General features: G+C 47.7%; 1 protein-coding gene across 2 annotated transcripts in view; it reads left to right on the plus strand.

Annotated features, from left to right (window-relative positions):
• The window catches only part of IMMP2L (inner mitochondrial membrane peptidase subunit 2), an 871,246-nt gene that overhangs the window by 26,630 nt on the left and 831,869 nt on the right, over nucleotides 1-12,747 (plus strand). For both annotated transcript variants that reach the window (XM_090042296.1, XM_090042297.1), the window contains exon 2: nucleotides 9,716-9,853. In XM_090042296.1, the coding sequence (XP_089898422.1) occupies nucleotides 9,719-9,853 (135 nt within the window). In that variant the 5' untranslated portion in view covers nucleotides 9,716-9,718. The remainder of the gene's footprint in view (nucleotides 1-9,715; nucleotides 9,854-12,747) is intronic.

Below are 12,747 nucleotides of genomic sequence, written 5' to 3' on the forward strand. Positions count from 1 at the left end.
CACTCTTTAAGCAGGTTAACATGAAATATCTGGTGTTCCTGCTTGGCCCTGGGGCGCAGAAACTCGTAGTCAACTGGCCCCACCTTCCTTACGACTGAGAAGGGCCCTTGCCACTGCGTTGAGAACTTGCTAGTGGCATCTGGTAACATTAGCAACACTTTCTGCCCTATCTTTAGCTCCTGGGCTTGTGCCCTACTATCGTAGCTCTCTTTCTGGCGCACCTGTGTCTGTTCTGGGTTAGTCAACGTGATATCTTGGGCTGCTTGCAGCCGGTCTCGCATTTCTTGTACATATTCCCTCATCCTTCCCCCGTGCTCGGGCCCAGCCTCCCATTCTTCTCGTTTAACATCCAACAGACTACGGGGCCGATGCCCAAATGTTAGCTCAAAGGGGGAGAAACCTAGAGAGGCTTGAGGGGCATCCCTCACTGCGAATAGCAGGGGTGGGATCATTAGGCTCCACTTTCGGGGCTCCTCTTGGGTGCACCGCCTCAGCATCCCCTTTAGTGTCCCATTAAACCGTTCCACCAACCCATTGGTCTGCAGATGATATACAGTTGTCCGAAGGTGCTTAATCTGGAGTACTTTGTAAAAAGCCTTTAGGACAGCGGACATACAGTTGGACATCTGGTCCGTGACTATCTCCTGCGGAATCCCAAACGTAGCCACCCAATGCATTAATGCATTTGCCACCTTAGTGGCAGTCACCACCCTCAGAGGGATAGCCTTGGGGAATCTGGTGGTATAATCTATTAACGCCAGAATGTACTGGTGCCCGGCTATGCTCTTAGTGAGTGGGCCTACCACATCTAACACTACGCGAGAGAAAGCCTCCTGTACCACTGGCATGGGCTGCAGCGGGGCCTTCTGCGGCCTGTGTGAGCTAACTTTTTGGCAGGCGTGACATGAACGGCAATACTTATCTACATCTTCATAAATATGGGGCCAGAAGCACCAGCGAGTCTGCCGTGCCTCCGTTTTGTCCCTTCCCAGGTGCCCTCCAAGGGGGTGCTTGTGGGCCAGCCATAATAGCTGCTCCCGGAAGGTACGTGGGATTATTAACTGTGCTACCTCTTCTCCCTCATGCCTTCCCCGCTTCACCCTGTAAAGCAATCCATTCCTTATTTCTATGCGCGGGGTGCGCTTGGTGCAACCCGTGGGGCTTACCTGGGAGGTATCTTCCCGAGCATCTATCTCCCAGAAAGCGCGCAGTTCTGGGTCTGTCTCCTGTTCTCTCTGGAGCGGCTCCCCCTGGGTCATCTCACCAAGCTGTAAGTCGTCGACCTCCCGACCTTCTTCCCTGACCAGGCCTCCTACTTCGCTCCAGCACCTTCTCCCCAATGCAAGGATATCGAAGATCTCGGGCCAATCGCGGCCCAGGATCATGGGATACAATAGTCCTTCTCTTAACCCGACTGGGATTCTGCGCTGGGTTTCCCCTACCCATACGGTCAGCACCCGCTGTTCAATGTAGCTTCTCTCCTTATGGAGGCACACCAGGCTGATGCCCTCACATTGGGGAGCCTGTTCCCACCTAATGAGTGAGGGCCTAACCAGGGACTGGGTACACCCAGTGTCTAGCACTGCCTGAATGGGGACTCCTTCCACCCATGCTTGCACCTTAGGCAAAGGTTGAATGTGGGCCTGGTTATGGCTACCCACCCCACAGTCCACCGCTTCCACCTTTGGCCACGCTTCTGAGGTCTGGTGGTCATCCTGACGGTACCTCTCTCTAAGGGAACCTCCCCGCATCCCCTGCGGGCAGCTTCTTGCAAAATGCCCCTTCCTCCCGCACGTAAAACAGGCGGGACCTTGTCCTCCATCTTTCTTGACCCCTTTACTTTTCGCAGCTCGCCTAGCCGTAGGGTCCATGCCTTTTGGGCTGCTCGTCCGGCGCCGTTCTCCCTGGGTGGCGTCAAACTGCTCAGCCCACTGGAGTGCCTCCCGAGAGGAGGTGGGGCAGTGGCACCTTACCCAGTTTCGGGTTCCCTCCTCAAGGTCATTAATGAACTGTTCCATCAGGACCTGATCAATTATCTGTTCTTTGGAGGCAATTTCTGGCCTGAGCCATTTGCCCAGCAGGTCCGCCAGGGTCTGCCATAAGATTTGGGGGGTCCTTACCTCAGCCGCCTTCCTCTCCCTAAAGACCTGCCTGCCCTTTCTGGTGTGATATCTAGTCGGTGGAGTATCTCCCCCTTTACCTTCTCATAGTCCATGGCGTCACTCCTCGACATGGCCCTGTATGCTGCCTGTGCCTGCCTGATAAGCAGGGTGCCCAGCTGGCCTGCCCATTTCGCTTTGTCGACTCCTGCTGCTAGGGCCGCCCTCTCGAAAATTTCGAGAAAGGCCTCTAGGTCGTCCTCCGGCGTCATCTTTGGCATGCGCCACTCCGCGCCGCCCCTGGGTATCCACGTTTGTTGCTGCATCCAGTGCTCCTGCAAGGTCATCTGCCTCACGGACTGTTGTTGTTGTTGCTGAAGCAGCTGTACTACCACACTTAGTAGCTGGTGCATAGGGTCCACGATCTGTCCAGCCGCCTGGTGCTCCATCGCGCCGATACCGTGTGCTCAGAAGGTCGTCGTCGCTTCCCGGCCAATGCACCAAAATGTCGACGCGCCCGTCAAGGAGTCCAATCGCTCAGTAGTCTGCGTATGGTTGTCCACTAATTCCAAGTTGGGGCACCCTCACTCTGGGAATGCCCACGCCAGATCCGCCTGCCACGACTTCGATGATTCCTTGGTTCAATGTGTTTCTATGATGCGTGCATGTCTGAAAGTGAGACCTTCAGTCGTTCCAAATCTGAGATCCTTGAGGGCTCCTTCCACCCCCACACCCTCACCCGGGCCTCCATGTACAAGTCCGGGTTGCCCTCCCAGTCTCCCCTCGGGTGAGAGGGGGGGGCAACACCTCTAGTACAAAATACAAAGTTATTAACCTGCGAGCTGAACAGTCAGTTCCACCACGGGGCGTCTGACTCCGGGTCCCTTGTGCTTGCCGGTTCCCCTCAGGTCCCGCTCTCCTCTTTCAGGAGACCCTCGTCCCCCGGCTGGGGTCAGCCGTCTGCCCCCGTAGGGTCCTTGCCCCATCTGGGCGGCTCCACCTTCTGCCCCCAGCGCACTGTGGCCGAGGCCCGTAGCCCACTTCTGGCTACTGGCCAAGCAGCCTCCCACTGGGGCGAGGTGCCCCCAGCCTTTACAATCGCCTTGAATGACTTTGGGGCTTGTCGCCCCTGGTGCCTTGCCCCTGCGGGGCCTTACGCTTTCCCCAGAATACGCGTGCCGGGTGCGTGTCGGTGTGCCTCCACCGCTCCAGGCTTCCGCCGGGGATCCACTCCCGTCCCGGCTCTTCCGGTCCGCCTCCTCTCCGCTCTGGTGCAGCTTTTGTGCCTGCCAGCGCCGCCGCACACCTGGGAGGGGTAAGTGAGTCTCCTGCCCTGGGGGCCCGCAGGGGACTCATACCCGTAGCCAGGCCCACTCAGTGGTTTGCGTGCGGTGCCGGCCCCACCGCGCCTGTACTGCCTATACCGCGCCCCCTGCTCCGCGGTCGCTGGCAATTTATTGCCGCAGCGGCACCCGTTTTGCTGCTCCCGGGGCTTCTCGGGGCTGGGGCTCTTTCATAGGCTGCATGTCCTGCCAGAGAGAAGGGAAACTCGATGAGTGGGAATGCTGCAGCCCTCTTAAGTTGCTAGGAAGGCAGAGGTGTAGAAGAAACTCTGCACCAGATGTCACTACACGCACGAGATGTTTGGAATATAACAGCTTGTATTTGGCTTGGATACTGTTGGTGACTGCCTTGTAACCACTGTTCCCAGGTACACTGGTAATACTGGCAGCCATGTCTACACAAGACACTGGCTGTGTAGTCATTTAGTACTTGTTCATACCTGAGTTACCAACAAATGGCTTTTTTGTGATGTTGACTGCACAGTAGACGGAGACTACTGCACAGTAGCATCGCATCATGGTTTCTGCCGTGCGATGCTACTGCTCAGTAGTCTTGGGCTACTGTGCAGTCAGTGTCTAATGTAGACCTGGCCAGTGTGTCCTAAAGCACTGAAGTCTAATGCAATTCCTGGACTTCTGTCAGTGAAAAAGACAAAAACCTTTTTGTATCTGTGAGGTAATGATTAAATATGATAAAAATGGGAGTGCAGTATTTTGTCCTAACAAACAAGGCTTTTAGTCTAGCTCCTGAAATCCTGTTATTTGATTACACTCGTCACTGAATCTTGTATTGCTAAGACTGTGTGAGTACAGTGAAAAGACACAATCATTTCCCTTTCCCATTTGAATGGGATATAACGCAACAACTTGTTAACAAGATTTTACAGTGGTAGGAAAAGGGTTTTGTAGGATAAGGAGACTCAACGTCTATAATAATATATAAATAAAGGAGGTTAGGATGCAGGATAGTTTATCAAAGGGTTTAATACACGAGCTAATTTACTTATTTCCCACCTTGGATGTTGCAGAAGTGTGTCTTAAGTAGGGATGTGAATAAAGAGAGGCTGCTGGTCTGGCCAGTCACACACAAGTGGTGGATCTAATTTGTGGAAGGAGCACACAAACAGGATGGGGGGAGTGGAAGAGTGAAAAACATAAGAGTCCAAACTGAATAAGTAGGGAGATGTAAAATTTATAGAGTACCTTGTGAGTGAAGCTTATAATGCAGTGGAAAGGGGGTATCCAGTGCAGGGACTGATGAAAGAGTAAGATACCATGATTGGCTCAATGGACCAAGCCCTGGGGTTACTCACTGAGAAGCAGGTGCTTTGTGCTTGCTGAAAAGGCCCTTGCCCCCAGCTAACAATCCAAAGAACACAAGTGTTACCCCAACCACCATGTTAGCACCTGATACAGACTGGGCCCTGTGGGAGTCATGACTGTGTACAGGAACGATCTTCCCTCTGGTTGGGGAAGGTAGGAGACAGTTTTATTCCCAATACCAAAATATTCCTAACAGGAATTCTGCAGATGAGTTACTGTACAGAAGCCTTGAATCATTTGCTGGTGTTGAACAGTGTTTGCCTAATTTAATTTTTCTGCCCCCTTTCCTCTAGACTACTATCCTAATAAAGGCAGAAGCAGATTTTGAACCTAGGCCAGTTATTTTGTGTGTACCTCACTACTGATGAACCCCTGCATTTATTGTACTTTAGGCTCAAGTTCAAGGCCATAGCAGAAGTGCTTATGGTGTGGCCCTGTCAGATTCCAATGAATCTGTGAATTGTGCTACATACCTTTTCACAAAGACACGGAAAATGAAAAGATTGGACAAGGGAAATGATTAACAGGGTTGTTTTGTATGGGGTAGTCCAAGAATTTCTGCTGGTTTAGGTGATAGTCCATTCTGCTCGCTTGATTTCAATAGTCTGTTCTGAAACAATAAGATGGAAGTATAGTATTCTTTAAATTATTTTGGATCAGTAAGTTCTTAGTGTTCTGCTTCACAATGTGCTTCAGGTACACAGAGAAAGCAACTGATGAAAATGAAGAATATTTCAGGAAGAATTAGTTACTGAAATCTGATGTACAGGAAAAAAATCACTGAATTGCAGAGATAGATGTATTTAATATATGTACCAGTTATGCCTCTGTTATCATCAAGTGTCATATATAATGATAAAGAAGATCTGCCTGAGAGAAATTGATGGGAGGGAAAAAAAAGCTTTACATTTCATGAAGGATAATGTCAAGAATGATAGAAAAGATGTTCCAGTCTTTAGGTGAAAGATCTTGTCATTGAAAAGATATTGACATCTGTAAGGAATTCAGGTGAAAAACATGCTGATGGTTTATTTTTGCAGAATTGGTGCTTGCCACTTAAGTTTAATTCTTTATGACGTTAAACCTCTGTCTGTGACAGAAATTCAGCTTGCAGTATTTTTCATTAAAAATACTTGGAACACCTTTTATAATAGAAATAGTCAGTCTAGCACTAAATTGTTTCCAAGGAATAATGACCAATAACAAATTATAATCATCTGTAACTCTTAAACGTTCTTTAGTTAAGAAGACTGAACCAACTTGTTTCTAGTAATACTTTATAGTATCTTCCTCGAAAAAATATTCCCCATAGTCATGCTGGATGACTTGCAACTTGAGGAAAGCCACAATCAGTTTTACTCTTTGTATGTAAGAAAACTTCTATTAATGGGCTGAAGTGGAGCTGTTCCCTGCCCAGCCAGACCCATTTTCCCATAGTTGCAGGAGTGGGTCTGACTGAGCAGGAAAAGACCCACAGCGATAGTAGAGGTCTGCTGCAATAAAGCAGCAGAGTCTGTCTATTACCATCTTCTGTTGTGCCATTTATTTTCCTTTCATGTGCCGTAATGAATGGTATTAACGTCTGTTTGCTTAGCACTTGTGCCACCATCAGGTGATGTCTTTTTCCACACTATGTTCATTGTCATTATACTTCTTGTCTGTGGCTATTAAAAGGGGAAGTGGCTGGATGGTGCCTGTGATCTGTACATATGAGATGCATATACTTCTAACTGAGCATAAGCCATCAGTTGATTAACGGCTATTCTGTGGCCTATATATGATGTTGCTGTTTTTTTTTTTTTTAAGCGCTGAAAGTTTGCTTGACGTTTGGCGTGATTCACATGTAGCATTATTAATCCTAGAAGTTAAATCATGAGACGGATCCCCTTAACCTTTTAAACTTGACCCACATTTATTAATAATTTTCAGTCTGTCATCTGGAATCTTTTAATTTGTGACAGGAGTTGGGGCAGAAATTAAAATTACAGTGCTGTCAGTTCTTGTAAATTTTAAGTGCAGCAATTTCACCCTGCGTTACAGGAGTTCCTGCTAGAGGACCAAGGTGTGAGTTGAAGGTTATTGGTCTAAGCACCCTACAAACATAGTAAGAGAAAGTCCTTGCACTGAAGATATTTTTTTTAAGTAGTGTAAATTACAATGGTGAGTTTGTGTATTGGAGGGAAGAGGGATTCATCCAATTCATCTACCATCATCCATTAGATGAATTCAGCTATTCTAGCTGGATTTACCTTTGGATATGATCTCTCTGAATAGAATCTGTATCCATGTATGTATATGTTGCATGACTTTTTATATTTCTGATTACAGAAAAAAAACACTTTTCATTAATAAATACTGGCTGATTTGTTTTAATGTATTATACCAGAAATGGAAAAGAAAGAATTGGGCTGATGTGGTAAAAATACAAGGCAACGAATAGGGAGAGAGACAATGGAATGAAAGGTCTTGAATGTTCAGGACAAGAAGGCGGACCTTGATATAGCAGACAAATGATCACCTTTGCAGACCATTTGAATTAGGTGATATAGTCATGGTAACAAGTAAGTGTAATGTTTCTTGCAATTTTGTTTGTATAGAATGCCAGGTAATATCATGTTAGGAGGATATGAGAAACTGAAATTTTCAGAAGCCAATGTAAGCAGCTTAGATATGAAATAATGACTAAAGAATTTAAATTAGAGGTGCACGGATGCATCTGGCCAATATCAGATTGGCACTGATATAAAGAAAATTGAATGTATTGGAAATTGGCCTGATGTGGCTGATAATTTGGCCGATAAATGCGTGTGCACAGCCATAGTGCAGTACGTAGGCAGTAGGGAGCATAGCCCAGCAGTGTGGAGAGCTGTGTGCAGCTGGTAACTCAGTTGTGGTGGAAGGGGAGGGTGGAGGGAAGGGGTGTGGGGGGGCAGATCAAGGTCCCTGCAGTGAGGGAGGGAGGGAGTGGGGCTGGGGCAGGGGTTGCCTAGCTGGGGCGGGGCACAGGACAAAGCTGTAATCGTCCGGGGGTGCTGGGGGGGGGGCAGCAGGCAGCTCCCACTGCTGTGTGCACCCTGAAGGCAGGGGGCGCATGCCCTCTGTGGCAGGGCACTGTTGGTGCCTGCCACTTTAAGAACTGAGCCAAGCAGCCAGCAGGTGCTTTATTGTGGTGGCCATTTTAGATCTTTGGCCACCTATATAAACAGAAAGTTTTGCTGCTGGCACGTCAGGCAGCAACATCGCCTAGCTACAAGGCTTCGTGTATTATCCTGGAGGTAAGGGCTGGAGCTGTAGGGGATGGCTAGGAAGCTCCTGGTTCTGGGCATAACCTAAAGCTGCACCCTGCTGGGAGTGGGTGGTCTGGTGGGTCTCCCAGTGGCGTGGGAGTCCTCAGGAAATACCAGGTCAGTTACCACCTGGTGAAAGGTGGGTCCGGGCACCTTAACCCCAGCTCCCACAACTGGGTGGGTTACCTGCTAGTAGGGTTCAGAAGGTGGACCCAGGAGTGAGAGTGGTGCTACAGACTCAAACCTGTCTTGAAATCCCTCGACTGGTCAATGCTGGGGCCAGAACCAGAAGGGTCAAAGGGCCAGGGACCCACTGCGAGGGATGCCCAGAGCTGAGGGCCTGGGCTTCCAACTGGTTTGGAGGTGAGGCCAGGGCCTGTGTAGCCAAAGGTCCCAGGGGGACCACACCTGTAAGGGGGAACAGATCAGGGAGCTAGGCAGCCCCAAATGAATGTGGAGTAGGCCGCCTGAATGGAGGAATCTTAGAGAGGTCCTGATTGGAGGATTCTGGTGCCCAGTGTTGGACTGGTGACATTAACAACAGTGGATACCATCTGCAAGACTTGGGCTGTGGTGTAGGGGAGGAATGGAGCTGCAGGTAACACCTCTTGGTGTTGGGGCAAGAAATGGGCAGCCTCCCGCCTAATTAACAACTTAATTAACAAGGCATGGCAGGAGTGGAAGCAGGTGGTTGGCCCAGAACAGGTGGGTGGGGCTGTTGTTAGGCAGGCCCTGAGAAGGCCCCCTGTTACACCCCACATTCTATGCGGGGCAAGATGCCGCTGCAGGCTTTTCCTGGTGCAGGGCGGGGAGGGTTGGATTGGTATTGGCTATTGGTTATCAGACCCCAAAATCTCTATTGGTGCACCCCTAGTTGAAATGATCTGTATTTCATCACTAGTCTACCAAGTTGTCTGGTCTGTCTGCAGTTGCATGATGAAGAATTAAGAAGTTATACCACAGTTGTATGTCCACATGATAAGATATGACTAGTTCCATTGGATCAATGTCTGAAACAGTTGCAGTGGTGTTTTCTGCAAATATGGCAATTTGTAGGCATTGCCACACAACGTGTGTGTGAATGAACATATGTGAAAGCAGAGGCCTGATAGAGGAACTTTTGTCTTCTGTATCACTGAATCTTAGAATCAGCCTTGTCATTTATATGAATAAAAGTAGCTTTCTCTTTTGGGTTGTAGTCTTAATAATGGCAAGGAGAAATATTTTTGGAGTGTTGATGATATGTCCATCCGTCTAGTTGATAAAATCTTGTTGGAGTTTTGTACCTGGGTTTTATTTGGGTAAATGTTAACAGTGCCATTGTACAAATGGCTTGGCCATTGCTGTCTATATCACACATTGCTGATAATATAGTACCACATCAAATGACTAAATTGTGGGGAGGGGGGGAAGTGAATGAGAGAAGACATCAGACTCCCTTTGTCTATACTAGTTGAAATTTAAATTCTTTTTAAACACTGCAGGCTTCTAATTTTTCCTTGTGTTGTATTCATTCATCTTTTTGTAACAGATGTTGAGGAGCACTGACAAATGACAGTTCATTTATCATTAAGTGTTCATTGCTTGATCATCATGAAAAATGCTTCTGTAATTTAAGGCTTGTTTTCTTAATGCTTCCACTTTTTTTCCTTCATCTTTTCAGATAATGGCACAAGCTCGAGACTTGGGGAGGAGATACATTAAAGCTTTTTTAAAAGGTTTCTTTGTTGCTGTTCCTGTGACAGTGACTTTTCTCGATAGAGTTGCCTGTGTAGCGCGAGTGGAAGGAGCATCAATGCAGGTAACTTTGTTTCCACTAAATCCATGTATTTCATCAAGGCCTGTGGCTGAATTTTAAATAATTTAAAAATCTACTTTCAGCGGTGGGTGGCAAAGGACTTATTCCTGTCTCAGTTTTATGCTGTAATATAAATGCCTGACTTTTATGTATGTCTGTCTGTCTTTCTCTCTCTCTTTTTTTTTTTGTCTCTCATATATTTGTGTAATGTGTAAAGAATAGGCCCTTAGGCCATGTATAGACATTTGGTTTCTCCTGGAAGAGTCACTGCTGTTCCTGGAGAAACCACAAGTGTACAGGCATTCAGACATTCAGGATTTTTGTCCTGGCACAAAAATGCCTGTTCTGGGAGAAAAATAATCTGGGAGAAATGATAACAACCAGGGTTAAATTGTTCCCAGGAGAGTTTCTCCTGTGAGAGTGAATGTCTATACACATTTGCTTCTGAGAGAACCCACAGTACAGTCCTTCAGTATCCTAGTCCTTTCTGTTCTCCCTTCCCCTAGGACATTGTGCTAATTGGGCTGGACCATACTGCTTCAGCTGAGCAGGAAAGCAGAGTGCCCTCCCTTCACAATCCCCACATTGTATTACAGTGAGACACAGGCTGGTCTTGGACAGCCTGGGTTAGCCAATCAGGGCTGCTCTGTGCATGGCTGCCATCTGTTTACAGGCAGCCTCAGGAAGCCTGTAGGGCACGCTGAGATGTGTATACAAGCGCCCCCTGGCTGCTCAGCATCAACACTGCAAGCTCTCTGCTCCTTGGGGCCTTTGCCTTCAAAAGTCTGTTCAGGGGTCTCTAGGTCAGTTTTTCTACCAGGAAAACAAACCTGGGAGAATTCTCCCAGATCATTTGAATGTATGTATGCAGCGTCAGTAATAAAAAAATTCTCTCAGAGTGTTAGCCTAGTAAAACAAAAACTATACTTGGCAAATTCTCTTATATTTAGATTACTAAAAATTTCGGTCTCCTGTGACTAAAACTTAGACTGTAGAAGAGGCTGCGTTTTTGAAGCTGTTCTGTTTAAAACACAATACTATATTCGCTTGAATATAAGATCATCTCCAATAATTAGACTCTATATAGAAAATATATACATTTGATATAATTTTCTAGGTATAGAACCTAATTATTGGAGACTTATCTTGAATTTGTCCCTCTCCCATGGACACATCAGGGGAAATTAATGTGGGGGGTCAAATAGCCCCTTGCCCTCTGTCCCCCTAACTTCTTCCCCCTCTAGTCCCTTCTCTCCCTCCTTACTATCAGACCCTGTTCTTCCTGAGCACATGGAAGTGAGGAACAAATTTTGAAAAATTTTAAAGCAATACTTAAAATAAACATAGCTCTAGTAATTTGCATAGGGTACCCGTAGTTTTAGTTCATCCAGAACTGATTCATTTAGCTTTTTTTTTGACATTGCTGCAAGTTTTAGCACAGGCACTTCATAAACACCCTTTTAAGTAGCACTTTGGCACCTATTAATGTATAATACATACGATGAATGATATTAGTGCAAAGCCAAAAGGGTCCTGATTTACCACAGAGCTCACTGGGCTGGTTCCCACCAGAGTCAATGGTGTTTAAAGCCATGGGGACCCACAGCTCAGCACTGCTTAGTAGGTGTGTGGACTCCAGGTACCCACCTCAAAGGTTCTTGATTGGAACTAGGTGTTCTTGACACAAATCGTGGGATTCTCCAAAAATTTATACGCAGATGAGCCATAGGGCAGCTTGGTTTGGCTTCACCTCATGGCAGGTGGGGCCATGCTAATCAAATGTGATAAGTGGAGAGAGGGGACAACAGGGGAATTCTGCATGAACTGTTTGGGGCTGTTTGGTGATGTTTGCAAGATATTTAAAGCTGGTGAAGAAACCGGGAACACTGGAAATGGGAAAGAAGGGCTCAGCTCAGGTGTGAAGAGGAATTAAAAATGTATGCAGTTTCCAATTCTTGTTTTCCAAGCCCATCTATGCATGCCACTCCCAAAACATGAATTCTATGTCCCTGTCTTCGGCCTTGTGAGCTGGTGCCATCTTGTTCAATGTTACGGAACAGTGTTGTGCATGCCCTAGTTTGTCAGCCTATGTGTCCTTGTTTGTTAAACTCCCTGTCTGCTTTTGAAGGCTGAGAAAACTCTGCGAGACCCAGGTTTTTAGAAATCAACCCCTGCTACCCATCCTGAACCATTCTCGTGTGTGTGTGTGTGTGTTCAATTCCCAAAAAGCAAACTTTTAAATGCCATTTTCAAGCCATCACTGACTTTGGGTACATCCAGATGAGCGTGCATGTGCCTTGTACCCTGTCTCAAACCCCTTTGAGATGGGGCAACAGCCATGTGTGGGAATGAAAAAAGGTTCCCTGCATTGCAAGTTTGCAGCGCGGGAAGAAAATTAGACCTCTGGATATCCAGGGGTCTAAAAAACTCAAAGTTTAAAAAAGTGGAGGAGGGTGCCCTGAGGCAACTGGAGGCAGCTCTGGAAGCCAGAGTGTCTCTGTGGTTGGTCCCTCTCCCTGGTGCTGAAACACGTGCCGGCCAGGCCACATATTCAGCACAAAGGTGCCAGTGCCAGTGAGGGGGGTTGGAGGGCTGGAGGAGAGGGGGGAGGACCACCGCTGGCCCCACCCACTCCCCTGCCCCCCTGTCCTGCCTGACCCTGGCCCCTGACTCCTGCCCTGATCAGCCCCTCCCCCTGCAAACCCCTACCTGACCTCTCAACCCCTGTCCTGCCCTGCTCAGGCTCTTCAGCCCCCCTGCTGTCTTGTGCTGCCTGAGGGGGCTCTGCCAACAGGTGCCGGAGCCCCCCCCCCCGCCCCTGCTTCCAAGGTAAACAGAGGCTTATTTTTTTGTTTGTTTTTTCTGCATCTTTTTTTTTTTTAAGCGATGGTGCTTGG

Source organism: Crocodylus siamensis, chromosome 4, assembly GCF_052110815.1.
Source record: "Crocodylus siamensis isolate JL-2025a chromosome 4, ASM5211081v1, whole genome shotgun sequence".
In the NCBI taxonomy this organism is placed as follows: Eukaryota; Metazoa; Chordata; order Crocodylia; family Crocodylidae; genus Crocodylus; species Crocodylus siamensis.